Genomic DNA, 13,965 nt, shown 5'->3' with positions numbered 1-13,965 from the left:
AAAGACAAATCCATATTTTCAAAATACATACGTATATCTAAAATAAATGATATTTCAAAATAAATATCAACATGCTGAGGCAAAGAAGGAAGTTACAAAAGTAAAACAGTCAACGCACACCTTAAGCAGCGTACTCTATACAAACCATCCTTCCTCTCTGAGGAAAACAATCCTAGCACAACTGCAAAGTTCAGAAGGTTTTATTTTAAAAAAAAAAATGTGTGTCAAAAGGTGTTTTTTTTAAGATTCATGGAAGTAAATTTTATCATTTGTTATATTTCGCTACAAACAATGTTGTCAAATGGATTTCAGGTTAATTGTAAAATGGGGCTAGTATTCTATTTCATTGAGGGAATTTAATTTCTAGAATTTGTTCAAATTTGCTGTTTCACTAATATCTTTTCTTCCCCCAAGCTACAGTCATTTCACCAAAACATCTTATTTACTGTACAAGGAACATAATAATAATAATAATTTATTAAATTTCTAGACCGCCCCCTCTCCCTGGAGGGACTCGGAGCGGTACAACAGACATACAACAGAAACCCACACAGATAGAACACTAGCAGTTCTACAGCACCCTGTGTCTCATTCCAAGGAATCCTTATATTCAACTGAGCCTCTGTTGGGGAAAAAGATAATATTCCCGGACGTGGTCCCTCTGGCTCTATCTTAAAGTTGGGTTCTTTATCCTCATTGCTATAATCGTCACTATCTGAATTTTAGCAGTCTGGCATTGGATATAAACCACATGCCAAGAACCATTGATTTTTGTTAACTGTAATATCAAAAATTTTGAGAATGTGCAAATACTGGCTCCAAGTTTCTCATTTCTTAATTTTGAAATGAAAGGAAACAACAAACAATACGTCCGCATGAAAGTCCTTTCCCAAGGACCTTAATTTAGTGAAAGTCTTCACTTTCTGTAAAATAAGCTAATTTGAAAATCATGACCATTGTAAGAGAGGAAATGCAAGAAAGAAGAAATGTAGAAACTGGTAAAAGATTATAAATCTATTGCTTTACAGGAAAAAAGGCAGGGGGGAAAAATCACAGCAGTTAGGCACAATCACAGTTTCAAGGTTTTCATTTCCACCCATTAAGGTACGTCAAGGCTTTGCTTGTGTTCCCAAATCTGCCTACAAGTAGCAGGTAGTTCCAGGATGATCAAGTTTCTCACAGTGGTCTAAAGGATCCTGAGCATCTCTCTGAGGGCACTGTATTTGCCTCCTCTCCTTTCTGCTTCAAGGGTATGATGTAGTTATCCATGGACTGCAAATTTCCTCGAAATTGTCTCTCTCTCTCTCTCTTTCTCTTTTTTTGCACTGGTAATTTTTCTACTTTATTTAAAATGAGCATAGTGCCCTGATGAACAGAAGTGGTCATCACAACTAGACTGCTGGATAAGATGTCCACGATACAAGCTCTATTTAAGTGTTACAATGTATTGGTCATGCATACATCCCTACAGAATCCTGGCAAGCAGGCATTTCAACATGAATAGTTGATATGAGGTCAGGTTGCTAATCAACTAATTGTTGGAAGGACAGTTGTACATTTTCAAATTGGCGACAATTTCAGCATCAAACATGGTGAACTTCAACAACCAGAGAGAGTCAGTGGTCATCTACTTTAGCTCTTTTGGCTTTCAGAGAAAGATGCTGTAATGAAAAAAAAAAAAGATAGTATCTTTTAAAATTTATACGCTCATAAATGCTCTAATGAACCAACTCTTCATCAAAGAGCTAATCAAAACTAGCAGCCTTCTAGCATCAAATTGAATGTTGCTTTTACAGCTCTCCTGAAACTCCATTTCGCCATCCGGCCAAAAGCATTAAAACGTACAACCATTTGCCAATATAGAAATATAAGTAGTCCTCAACTTATGACCACAATTGAGCCCAAAATTTCTGTTGCTAAGTGAGATGGTTGTTAAGTAACCTTTTGTCTCATTTTATGACCTTTCTTGCCACAGTTGTTAAGTGAATCACTGCAATTGTTAAAATGGTAACGATTGCTAAATGCATCTGGCTTCTTCATTGACTTTGCTTGTCAGAAAGTGACCACATGACTCTGGAACACTACAATTATCATGAAGATGAGTTGGCTGCCAAGCGCCTGAATTTTGACCATGGACATGTTGAAACGATCGTAAGTCTGAAAAATGGTCATAAGTCAATTTTTTCAGTGCCGTTGTAACTTTGAACCATCATCAAACGAATTTTTGTAAGTCGGGGACTACCTGTAATTGCTATTTTGAAATTGCAATTTTACAATTGCTATTGTAAAAATGTGGGTGTCTGGTAATACAAAAATAAATAAAATGAGGAAAACACATCTTGCAAAGTTGCAGGCTTTTGGAATTCCTTCATCAATAGAATTTATATTATAATGAAGCATTCCACTGTTAATCAGATGGAGTAATATAGTAGTCTCAAGTAGAGTTGTGTAACATACTCATTGCTCTCTTGATGCGACAGATGGTGGTCAAGAATAATTCACAGGGCTAACTACAATTGGGTTTTTTCCCCTCCTTTCTACTTGTCTCCTAAAGAAAATATATACCTTGCTCATTGATACTACGCCAGTGTTTCTCAAACTTGGCGACTTTAAGTCCTGTGGACTTCAACTCCCAGAATCCCCCAGCCAGCATAGCTGGCTGGGGAATTCTGGGAGTTGAAGTCCACAGGACTTAAAGTCGCCAAGTTTGAGAAACACTGTACTACGCTGACATCATCTCTCCTTTACATTTAAAAATCTAAGAGGTCAACCTATTCATAAAACACCATTTTGTTAACAATGGTCCTTCTCTCTTCCAGATTTGCTAGATCCTACTGATCCTGAAATAAGACTTAATTGTAATTAATGGGATTTCAAGAATAATGTGAGTTTTCATTTTGTGTTGACTTTTTAGAAAAACAGCCACTTTTTATCTAACAACTGTCTCATTTAGCAACCAATTTAAACCTTGAAGTATATTACAATTTAATAAACGCTTCAAAAGTGAAATACAAAACACAAGAAAACATAGTAAGAGCTGCTAATACAGCAGTGATACCGTTTGGAGTCCATGCCGAGCCCGTACCGTTCCTTGCTGATAGAAATGAGGGGCCAGTTCCAATAACCAAGCAGATTTAATAGCTGTAACATCTCGCATGTAATACTTTGAAGTCTGGATAACTTCGTTGTACACTACCCTAAAGTTAAACGATAAAATAAAAATAAACTATATAGTGTATGAGACTTGACATCTGAGCTAAGTAGTAGGTTAATTATCTTCAAATATTTTATCCTTAGTACAACTTCTTGGCATGGCATGGCATGGCGTAAGATTCAGAGATATTCTTTGGCCAGATTAGAATCTTAATATGAACACATGAACAACCAACAGGTGAGTTTTCATTTCAGTGCAAAGGTTTTATGGAATTTTATATATTTTCAAGGGTTTAAATTCAAGGTTTTTTCCTCTCATTCATTCATGCCTCAAAGTCTCATGGTTGTGTTACTGTAATAGGTTTCTCCAGATTTAGGAAAGAGAATAGCAGTTTGGAAATCTTATAAACAAAGAACATAAACACATTCTTCCTTGCTCAGACAAAATACAGGCAGCCTTTGACTTACGACCACAATTAATTAATTTAAAATAAAACTTAGCTTACCAACGAGGAGGTTTCTCGGCATACAGCACTGAGGTGGGATGTATGTAGAGTTCATGATCATCACGAATAGTCCTTGAAATAACAGTATTTTAGAAATACAATATTTACCAAAGCAACATGTCAATGTTTAGTTATAGTACAAGCCACTATCAATGTCATCAAATACTGGCATGATCAGCATGTTACTAAATCAGCAACATTTCAGCTATCCCAGCCTTCTATTGAATATTTTGAAATCTCCTGTTCATTTTTCAAATGAAGCAGATTTTTTTCAAGAAAAACCTCTCTCCTTGACCTAATTGGATTTAATTCAAGTGAATTCATTATCAGGATGACCAGTTTGCCCAAACAGAGCAAGCATATTACAGACCAATTGTTCCAACTGATGGCTATCAAAAAGAATTGTCTGAACTCAAATAGTCATAATTTTATATTTCATGTACATATTATGATATTGTATCAAGTATAATCTTGAACAAACTTCTTCAATTCAATCATGATTCGCCTATGTTAGCTAAATGAAAACAGTAATATTTCTATTATTTTTAGAAGAATTTGCTAGAATGAATACTTTGTGCTTATATTTTTAATTTAATTTTAATTACTGCACTCTGTGTTTTATATTAACTGTTTGTGGTCAACCAGATGCTGGATAAAAATAAATTTACCTGTAACACCCAGTAGAATGAAATCTGGCTGCATTAGCAAAAAATCCAGAAACAATGCACCTTAGAACAGGGTCTGGATCACCTATAAGAAAGATGGATTTTGTCATTTTACAGTGAGCATGTATCAGAGATAGGTATCTTGGTATCCTCCAGATATTCTGCCTTTCAAATCATAGCAACCAAGCACCAGAGCTGCCTCACAAAATATATGGAGAGGTAAGGTTATCTTTTTCAACAAACCTGAAAGGGTCAGGTTAAAATGAAAAATAATAGCCATAAATTTCAAATTAGTGGTGGAAAAAAAGAAAAGGGAAGTTCTTCTAAAAAATACATCTTCCTGACACAAAAATGTGTTATAAGAGACAATGCCTATAAATAAATGACTATTACCATGTTTCTCAAAAAAAAAAAAAAGTCCGGGTCTTATTTTCTTTTGACACCTGAAAAAACAGCTAGACCTTCTTTTGGGAGGGTTCTAATTATTGACTCACCTCGTGGCGGTGGCACCAACAGAACCACCCAGCAGGAGCCCACTGCTAACCCACTTTTTCTGCGGCCGCTTGCTGCCACTTGCATGCATCACCCCCGCCTCTGTTTCGCCTTCAGATGCCTGCTGGAAGGCATCTGCAGCCGATAACAGAGCTCTGGATTAGGAGCTCTGTTATCAGCTGCAGATGCCTTCCGGCAGGCATCTAAATAATAATAATAATTATTATTTTATTTGATTAGCCGCAACCCTCTCCCGAAGGACTCGGGGCGGCGTACAATCAAAGCAAATAAAATACAGATAAAGACAACATACATACATAAGAAACAAAGACATTTACATGTGCATGGAGGAGGTAGACTAATAAGTGAAGACAATTAAAAAACACAATTTAAAATCCCATTAGATAAAATTACCGAATTAAAAAACCCGTCAGGAGCGTTATGAAGATTATGGTTGAGCCAGGCCAGCTATTTGGAATAGGTGGGTCTTGAGCTTTATACGGAAGGAGCGGAGGTCAGTGGTGGTCCTAATATCCGGAGGGAGGTCATTCCACAGGGCTGGGCCCGCCACAGAGAAGGCTCTGCTCCTAGGCGCCGCCCCTCGGCACTGTCTGGTGGACGGCACCTGGAGAAGTCCCTCTCTGTGCGAGCGGATGGGTCGTAGGGATGTATGGGGCAGAATACGATCCCGCAGGTAACTAAAGGCAAAATGGAGGCTGGGGCGATGCGTGAGTGGCGGCAAGCGACCACAGAAGGTGGTGAGGCAGGTGTCGGGGTGTGTGAGGCCTGGTAAATAGGGCAGCTCCACCCCTCCATCCCCACCATAGCTTATTTTTTTATCTGTGTGCCTCGCCCTACCCCCTGCAGGTGGGTGGGTCTTAATTCCGGCTAATTTTGTGGGTGGGGCTTAATTTGATTGCAGGCACTCAAAAACGTGATAGGGCTTCTTTTCAAGGTGGGTCGTCTTTTTGGAGAAACACAGTACATACTAAACAAAACAGAAAAATTCATTCAGCAGATTAAACATGAAAAGTACATAGGAAACACATTGGTAAATTAATGCAGTTCATACCTTCACTAGATTTTTTTGGCACTTTGAACTTGACAATAAGTTTTTTCAGCTGCTCCCTTACAATTGTGGCTCTAACAAGACCTTTATAATTCAGAAAGTGTTCCTGACACCATTGAGAACTTTTGTTGTGCTACAAATAAATAGGAAAAAAATGAATCACACCTACAAAATTTCTATCACAAAGTGTTAGCACTTTATATGCAGTTTTCTGGTTTCCTTAATGTTGTGAGAATGAAAATACACACAAACCTTCTCACTCTACACTACAAGACAAAACTAATCTCAAAACCTTTTGAACGTTTTCAAAATCAAAGCAGTGCAATTTGCAAAATACGCTCTACTATGTTGCCAGTTCAAATAATAAAATATCCTTGATATCTTTTTTTAAAACTTCACAAACTGAAACTTACTGTTAACAGTTTAATTTATCTGCATCCTAAATCTTAATTTCTACTGAGAAAGCTATTGCACATGGCAGAATTCTGCAATAAACACATTAACACTAACATGCACACATAATTGAAAGATAAGGAAATATGCTCCAAGTTACACAACACAAGTAATTATAAGATTAAGAATCTCAGCTTTAATTTTAAATATTTCATGTACTTATCTCTTGCTGTAAGAGAGATAATTGTTAAAGAAGTATGTCTACAAAATACACCACATGCTGTTAAATTTCTAAAATCACAATACTTTAGGATTTTCAGTTAACTTCGCTGAGCTTCTTGCCTTCATTACAACTAAAATTATTAGCTTTAGAAAACCCATCAAGTTAATTATTGCAAATGACATTTTGATACATATTGACATCTGTTGGAATCATGGCTAGAAAAACCCAAATGTCATTTTGTACTTTAGTTTAGCTGCTTACTTTTATAAAAGCTTCATAGACATTAAGCATTGTGAGATGGTCACCCTCCTCAACAGCAAATTTTCTGTGTTCTCTTATCTGAAAAGGAGAAATCTTTTATATAGCAAACAACAGAAGCTGGAATACGTTTCTGCTAGTTTTCAAGAAAAGTATAATCTAAATAGATTAAATCTGCACTTAATACAATACAATACAAGAGTAGAGTTAGAAGGGACCTTGGAGGTCTTCTAGTCCAACCCCCTGCCTAGGCAGGAAACCCTATACCGTTTCAGACAGATGGCTATCCAACATCTTCTTAAAGACTTCCAGTGTTGGGGCATTCACAACTTCTGGGGGCAAGCTGTTCCACTGATTAATTGTTCTAACTGTCAGGAAATTTCTCCTCAGTTCTAAGTTGCTTCTCTCCTTGATTAGTTTCCACCCATTGCTTCTTGTTCTACCCTCAGGTGCCTTGAACAAAGTTTCAACTAACCCATGAACATAACAGTCTTGTCAGCATTACACTTCAAATGGTATTTCAATAGGTATAAGTACTCAGAAGTAAAACCATACCAAAAGCTACATCATTAATACACAAGTCACCATAATGTTTTTAATTAAAAAGCTAATAAGGAGGCACAAACTATAAAATGAAAACAAGGTACCCAAGTGAACAAGTCAATGCAAGCAGTCTAGAAGTGTTTCAAAGTTATGTCGGTGGGTATAAACCAGCACTTACAGCTAGTACTTTTTGGTTTGGAGGAACTGTGAAGATATTTTGGATTTGCATCATGGATGCAATGCTCAGAATCTCTTGGGAGCAGCCAAAATTTCCTGGAAAATGATTTAAGGAAAAGAAAATTCATTGTCATGGAGCAATGCTTCCTTTGTTACACCTTTCCAATTAAAACAGCTGTCGCAGAATTATATCTCCCATACTGCTTTCTCCGTACTCCTGCTTCACTTTCATAACCCAGTCTATCATGCATCTACGTCTAACATACAGCAAAATATTTATTTTTAATGATAAGTGCACATTGAACATTTTAATTACAAAGTAAGAGGAATTGATACTCCAAATTATAATAGAACATTTCACCTGATTCTAGGAGCATCTTTGCAAACATAGGATTTAAAGGGAACTCTGCTATTCTAATTCCCAGAGGTTCAGTGAGACGACAATATTTATCCAGTCCTGCAGGAGAAGAAAAAACAATGATACAGAATGTAAATACTGGTAATTTGGGATGCCTTAAATGTAAAATGTTAAGAGTATAGAAAGAGGTTATTGACTGTATTATTTTCCAGAGATAAAACCATATTCCTGGATCTTTGCATTATAAGAGTTGCTATATCTTCAACCTAGCATTCATATAACAAAAATGTACCGTATTTTTCGGAGTATAAGATGCACCAGAGTATAAAGTGCACCCAGGTTTTGAAGAGGCAATTTTTTTAAAAAAGTAGATAGGTAGATAAAGGGATAGAGAGAGAGAGAAATAGAGAGAGAAAAATACAGTAGGAAGGTAGGGAGAGAGAGTGTGTGGATAGATAGGTAGGTAGGTAGAGGGATACAGAGAGAGAAATAGAGAGAGAGAGAAATACAGTAGATAGGTAGGGAGAGAGAAAGAGAGAGAGTAGATAGGTAGGTAGATAAAGGGATAGAGAGAGAGAGAAACAGAGAGAGATAGAGAGAAATACAGTAGATAGGTAGGGAGGGAGAGAGAGAAAGTAGGCAGGTTGGTAGGTAGAGGGATAGAGAGAGAGAAATAGAGAGAAATACAGTAGATAGGTGGGGGAGAGAGAGTAGGTAGGTAGGTAGATAGGTAGATAGAGGGAGGGGGAGGGGGAGAGGGAGAGAAGATAGGTAGGCAGATGTTTCCAGGTGTATTTATCCATGTGCTGGAGAAGGAAATCACTGACAACCTGTAGCACCTAAAACTTTGTTTCTGCTAGCACAGCACTTGACCAATGTAATTCTCATCAATCCTTCTAACTAAACAGCTTTCTGAAAGGAAAAAAAAGTTTTTGCACTCTGCAAACCTCCCCAAAACAGCCCATTTTTCACAAAAACTGGCCCGTTTTTTTTTTTAAGAGGCATGAATAGCCTTGGGGGGGCTTGCAGAGTGTTCCGTGGGAGGGGGCCAAAAACAAGCAAAAAAACCGGCCCGTTTTTCGCAAAAACGGGCCAGTTCTTTGTCAAAAAGAATTGCACGCATAGCCTTATGGAGGCTTATAGAGTGCTGCTGGGGGTTGGGGGGGGGGCAAAAACATCCCATTTTTTCTCATTTCTGCCCTCCCCAGCTCTCAGGAGCTCTTTGAAAGCTTCCATAAGGCTATGCACGGCCATTTTGGTGAAGGGGGCAAGGCTTCGGGTGGCAAAAAATGCTGTATTCGGTGTATAAGACGCACCCAGATTTTCATTCTCTTTTTTTGAGGAAAAAAGGTGCATCTTATACTCCGAAAAAGACGGTAATCAATGATGAATGTTGAAATCTACATATATTTTTTCCCCAGAAGAATACAGCATCTCCTATTATTTTTACAGTCTGTAATCTTAAAAGCATTTCTTAACAGCAGCCTAGTTGTATAAAATGTATTGCATTTTTATAATTATAATTTTGATATTGCCTTTGACTTTTCAGAGCTGATCTAAAGATGGAAGCACATATACGGGATATATAAATATTACCGTCAAAAGTTCAAAATCCATATGAAAAGTGCAATAACAACCAGAGGATTCTTGTAAAGTACACTAAATTATCAGCAAACGAATTTTACAGCTTACTAAGGATTTCATCAATCTTTCTAAATACTATAAACTATTCACTGGAAAGATGTTGTACGCATAACTAAGCCTTCATTAAAGTACCTATCTTTGAAGCCCAGGAATGAGAGCCCATTCACAGCAGAGTTCAGATGGCATCACAAAAAACAGAAAACTGAGAATACAAAAGGCTGAATAATTTTTTCGTATGAAACCCGAAAACATAAATGGGCCACTGATAATCAAGGAAAAAGCAGCCCCTTGAGCCAACTGAGCCAAATTAATGGGTGTTAGAATTGCTAAAGAAAAACAGGCTGAATTTCTGCAAGAGAAGTTACATTTCTTCTTTTACAATATCTATTTTATTACTGAACTAGTTTATGTAAAGCAGTGTCTCGATTTCAGCAACTTTAACATGGGTGGACTTCAACTCCCAGAATTTTGCCAACCTGCGTATTGGGGAATTCTGGGAGCTAGTCCACTTATCTTAAAGTTGCTGAGGTTGAAAAATACTGAAATAAAGTAATTTAAATTCTCAGAATTAGTTATCGATACATATTTTACTTCAATTCAATTCTAGGCAAGGGTTCTGTTTTTAGCCATCTTTTATTTTAGTGACCAGAACCTTCTGATTAACAATCAATACATAAATATCTAAAAATGAGATTATTTGACCAACAATGTATTACTCTTATAAATGATAGGTAGCACTCAATTGCAAAGGATATACAGAAGAAGCTCTGCAATGCCAATTACATTAACTAAAAGCCATAAATATTCATTCTCAACATTTGGACTAGGAGGGGGGGGGACTGCTTTATAGATCTTACAAAAATTTTGGCGTGCATTTGACACAAGCAAATTTTCAGAGAGCTTCACATCAAAGGCAAAAATATTTTCGTTTTTATAATCCTGGTACATTAAAAGCAAGACAGTTCTATTTTGGTTAATTGATAAATAGTACCTACGTGTAAAGGCAATAACATGCATACCTTTCACTCCCTCTAGAGTTAAAAATAAACAAAGACACCATCTTACCTCCTAAGGCATACAACAGCTCCAGAGCTTGCACCATTGACTGAGCTGGTGGAGGCTAGAGAAAAAGTAGTAATATAATTTTCTCTGTTTGTTATAGAAGGATATTTTCAATTTAGAAACCCATCTTTCTATGAATTCAAGAAGGAATCGCTAGTCTTCTACTGTAATCTACTTGGCTTCAAAAAGTTTGGCACAGATTAAAGAAGAGTCCACTTTGCGACTCAAAAGACAATGTTTGGAGGAAGAGCCATGTCTTGTATTGGTGCTATGAGGCTTTTTTAAAGAGGCAGGACAGCCACTGGGAAGGCCTTCTTCCAACTTCCCATTATATAGCAACATTTAAGTGGAAGAGCATAGGGGAGCACACTATGCAATCTAGTAAGACATGCAAATATCTTCAGGAAGACTTAGTCTTCAAAGTAACCTGGCCCTGTGCTCTGTAGGACTTTAAAAGTCATCCAGAACCTTGAATTGCACCTGGATAACAATTGGGAGCCAGGGCAGCTGACACAGCTTTAAATATGGTGGGTGATCTGTGGGGCACCCAAAACTATGTGTGCCACTGCATTCTGGATCAGTTGCAGTTTCTGGATGGTCTTCAATGGCAGCCCCATGTAGACAGCATTGCAGCAATCCAAACAGGAAGTAGTTAAAGCATGAGCGATTATGAGCAAGGCTTCCAGTCCACGAATGGCCCGTTAGTGTATAAGATGAATTTGTGCAAAGGGCCTCTGACCATGGCTGCCACCATGGCTTCCAGCAGGAGTCATGCATCCAGGAAGATACCTAGGCTGGGTGATTTTATGAAATAAGTGAGACTATCACCAATCATTGGTGTCATTCGTTCACTCAAACCTCTTTAATATCTAAAGAACCCAGCTGAAGCTCTGACAGCATTCAGAGAAGCAAACATTTATAAAATCTGAAGAGAAATATTTTTTCATAGAATTCGAAATACATGTATACTTATTTTCACATAATTTTGAATCCTGTTTAATGCAACCAACTGGGTATCCGTGCAGTTTCTCTGTTTGTAGAGCACTGCACCAAACACATACAGGTCTACAAAGGAACTAGACGTAGCTATCTTGGATCCGAGGTTTTTCTGCAAACCTCACTGAAGTTATGCTGGTACATGTAGGCTGAAGCAAAGTAATATTAAACTGATGTATGAAAAGCATGCAATGAAAAGGGAAACAGCTTTTGGGATCTGCCCTATTTTGATTCATACAATAAAACATTGCAAAGTAAGTGGAGTGGCTGATCCAAAGGCCACCCAGGTGCTTTGCTGTGGGTCTTTATGGCCCACGTCTAACATCCTCATCACTTTGCATCATTCATTTTCATATTGTGCTATGGTTAGGGTTTACCATAATAAACCTTCCCATATTGAAGAATGGTGGGAAATAGAGATACTATGAAAAAGGATAGGAGATCTGAAGAGTTCTTTTTTCTCCTGGTGATGATGATGATAATAATAATAATAATAATAATAATAATAATAATAATAATAATAATAATAATAATAATAATAATAATAATAATAATAATAATAATAATAATAATAGTAATAATAATAATAAATTTGGATTTATTAGCCGCTCCCTTTCCGGGCAGGACTCGGGGCGGCGTACACTAAGACATATATAAACATACATATATACAAAGACATACATGCACGGAGGAGGTAATAGATTAAAACATTTAGACAAATTAACACCATTAACATGCCCCGTTTAATAAAAACCCAATATACAATAAAAATTTAAAATTTAAAAAAGACAGTCAGGAGGAATATGAAAAAATTACGGTTGAGCCAGGCCGGATAATTGAAAGAGGTGGGTCTTCAACTGTACACGGAAGTTGTACAGGTGGGTCTTCAACTGTACACGGAATATGTTAAATACAAAAGATTAAACAAGGTTCTTTTACTTACTGAGAGGAAGGGAAACCTAAGCACATTGTCAATTCCTAATGCCTTAAGCTGCAATATAACCGGTGCCAGGTTACTGCGTTGCATTTCAGGAATGGTGGACTGTGGCAACTTCTCAAAGTCTTCCTCTATGGAGAAAGCAAAGTTCTTCGTGATTACGTTTTAAACATGAATCCTTCCACTTATAAGATTCCACAACTCAATTAATAATGCATATTAAATTCATGTGTTCCAACTGAAAATAAGATGGTCGTTTTAAAAGTGGTGCTTTAGAATGTACCGAAACACATACAAAGCAGCTCTTTTTGAATCATTAAAGCAGCTACATATTTTTCCCTACTTGTGCACTATCACCACATACTAAAAGCAGGCAAAATCTTCATCTGCAATATAATTTTACAGAGCCAGAAGAATATAGTAAGGAACATTTATGGGGTGGGGACAGGCACTAGTTTTCAAATCAATATTAATTCCTGGTGTCTGTCTGGAGAAGTCTCTATAGTTTTCTTGGCAAGAACTGTCTCTGTCCTAGGGCTGAGAGAGTGGCAAGTCCAAGGTTACACAACTGACTTGTGCCTAAGACAGAACTAGGATTCTCCCAGTTTCTTGCCTGACCTCTTAACTACTACACCAAATTGGCTCTCAAGGAAGAGTTATCTGGCTATAAAGAAATGTTTCCCTGAAGCATTCTGTAATACAAACTCTTGTTCAGCATTATGAAGATATTAAGGATTTCAAGAAAAGGAAATTACGGGAGAATCTGCTTCCATAACATATTGAGGCACATAATAGGGAAGAGAAATTAAAAATGAACCATGAAATTCTATTTTGGGGTGGGAAGGTGGATTATCAACAAAATTACCTCTATGTATTTTCGTACAGTATTGTGAAATATTTTTTAATTATCTGCATAAAGAACAGTTTAGAATAAAATAACAAGTTGGAAGGGGCCTTGGAGGTCTTCTAGTCCAACCCCCTGCCTAGGCAGGAAACCCTACTCCACTTCAGACAAATGGTTATCCAACATCATCTTTAAAATGTCCAGTGTTGGAGCATTCACAACTTCTGGAGTCAAGTTGTTCCACTGTTTAATTGTTCTAACTGTCAGGAAATTTCTCCTTAGTTCTAGGTTGCTTCTCTCCTTGATTAGTTTCCACCCATTGCTCCATGTTCTACCCTCGGGTGCTTTGGAGAATAGCTTGACTCCCTCTTCTTTGTGGCAGCACCTGAGATATCGGAATACTGCCATCATGTCACCCCTAAGTCCTTCTTTTCATTAGACTAGACATACCCAGTTCCTGCAACTGTTCTTTATATTTTCAGCCTCCTGTGCCCTAATCATCTTTGTTGCTCTTCTCTGCACTCTTTCTAGAGTCTCAACAACTCAACAACATTTATTAAGGATTTTTTTAATGCAAAATATATACAATGAAGTTGAATCTATTATCTTAGGGGTTGCCACAAAGAAGAGGGAGTCAAAATATTC

At 37.3% G+C, this 13,965-nt stretch overlaps 1 protein-coding gene across 4 annotated transcripts in view; it reads right to left on the bottom strand.

Moving 5' to 3' along the window:
- Positions 1-211: 211 nt before the first annotated feature.
- The window catches only part of DHX35 (DEAH-box helicase 35), a 38,964-nt gene continuing 25,210 nt past the window's right edge, over positions 212-13,965 (bottom strand). For 2 of the 4 annotated variants that reach the window (XM_081948880.1, XM_081948882.1), the window contains 10 exons: positions 12,483-12,607; positions 10,547-10,601; positions 7,841-7,936; positions 7,481-7,575; positions 6,763-6,840; positions 5,889-6,018; positions 4,328-4,409; positions 3,660-3,731; positions 3,059-3,197; positions 212-1,661 (listed from right to left, as the gene is read on the bottom strand). In XM_081948880.1, the coding sequence (XP_081805006.1) occupies positions 1,617-1,661; positions 3,059-3,197; positions 3,660-3,731; positions 4,328-4,409; positions 5,889-6,018; positions 6,763-6,840; positions 7,481-7,575; positions 7,841-7,936; positions 10,547-10,601; positions 12,483-12,607 (917 nt within the window). In that variant the 3' untranslated portion in view covers positions 212-1,616. The remainder of the gene's footprint in view (positions 1,662-3,058; positions 3,198-3,659; positions 3,732-4,327; positions 4,410-5,888; positions 6,019-6,762; positions 6,841-7,480; positions 7,576-7,840; positions 7,937-10,546; positions 10,602-12,482; positions 12,608-13,965) is intronic. The other 2 variants (XM_081948881.1, XM_081948883.1) reach the window with 1 other exon arrangement.

The sequence above is a fragment of the Natrix helvetica genome, assembly GCF_964273705.1.
Source record: "Natrix helvetica genome assembly, chromosome: 3".
NCBI classification, from domain to species: domain Eukaryota; kingdom Metazoa; phylum Chordata; class Lepidosauria; order Squamata; family Natricidae; genus Natrix; species Natrix helvetica.
This window is presented reverse-complemented; position numbering and strand designations above follow the sequence as displayed.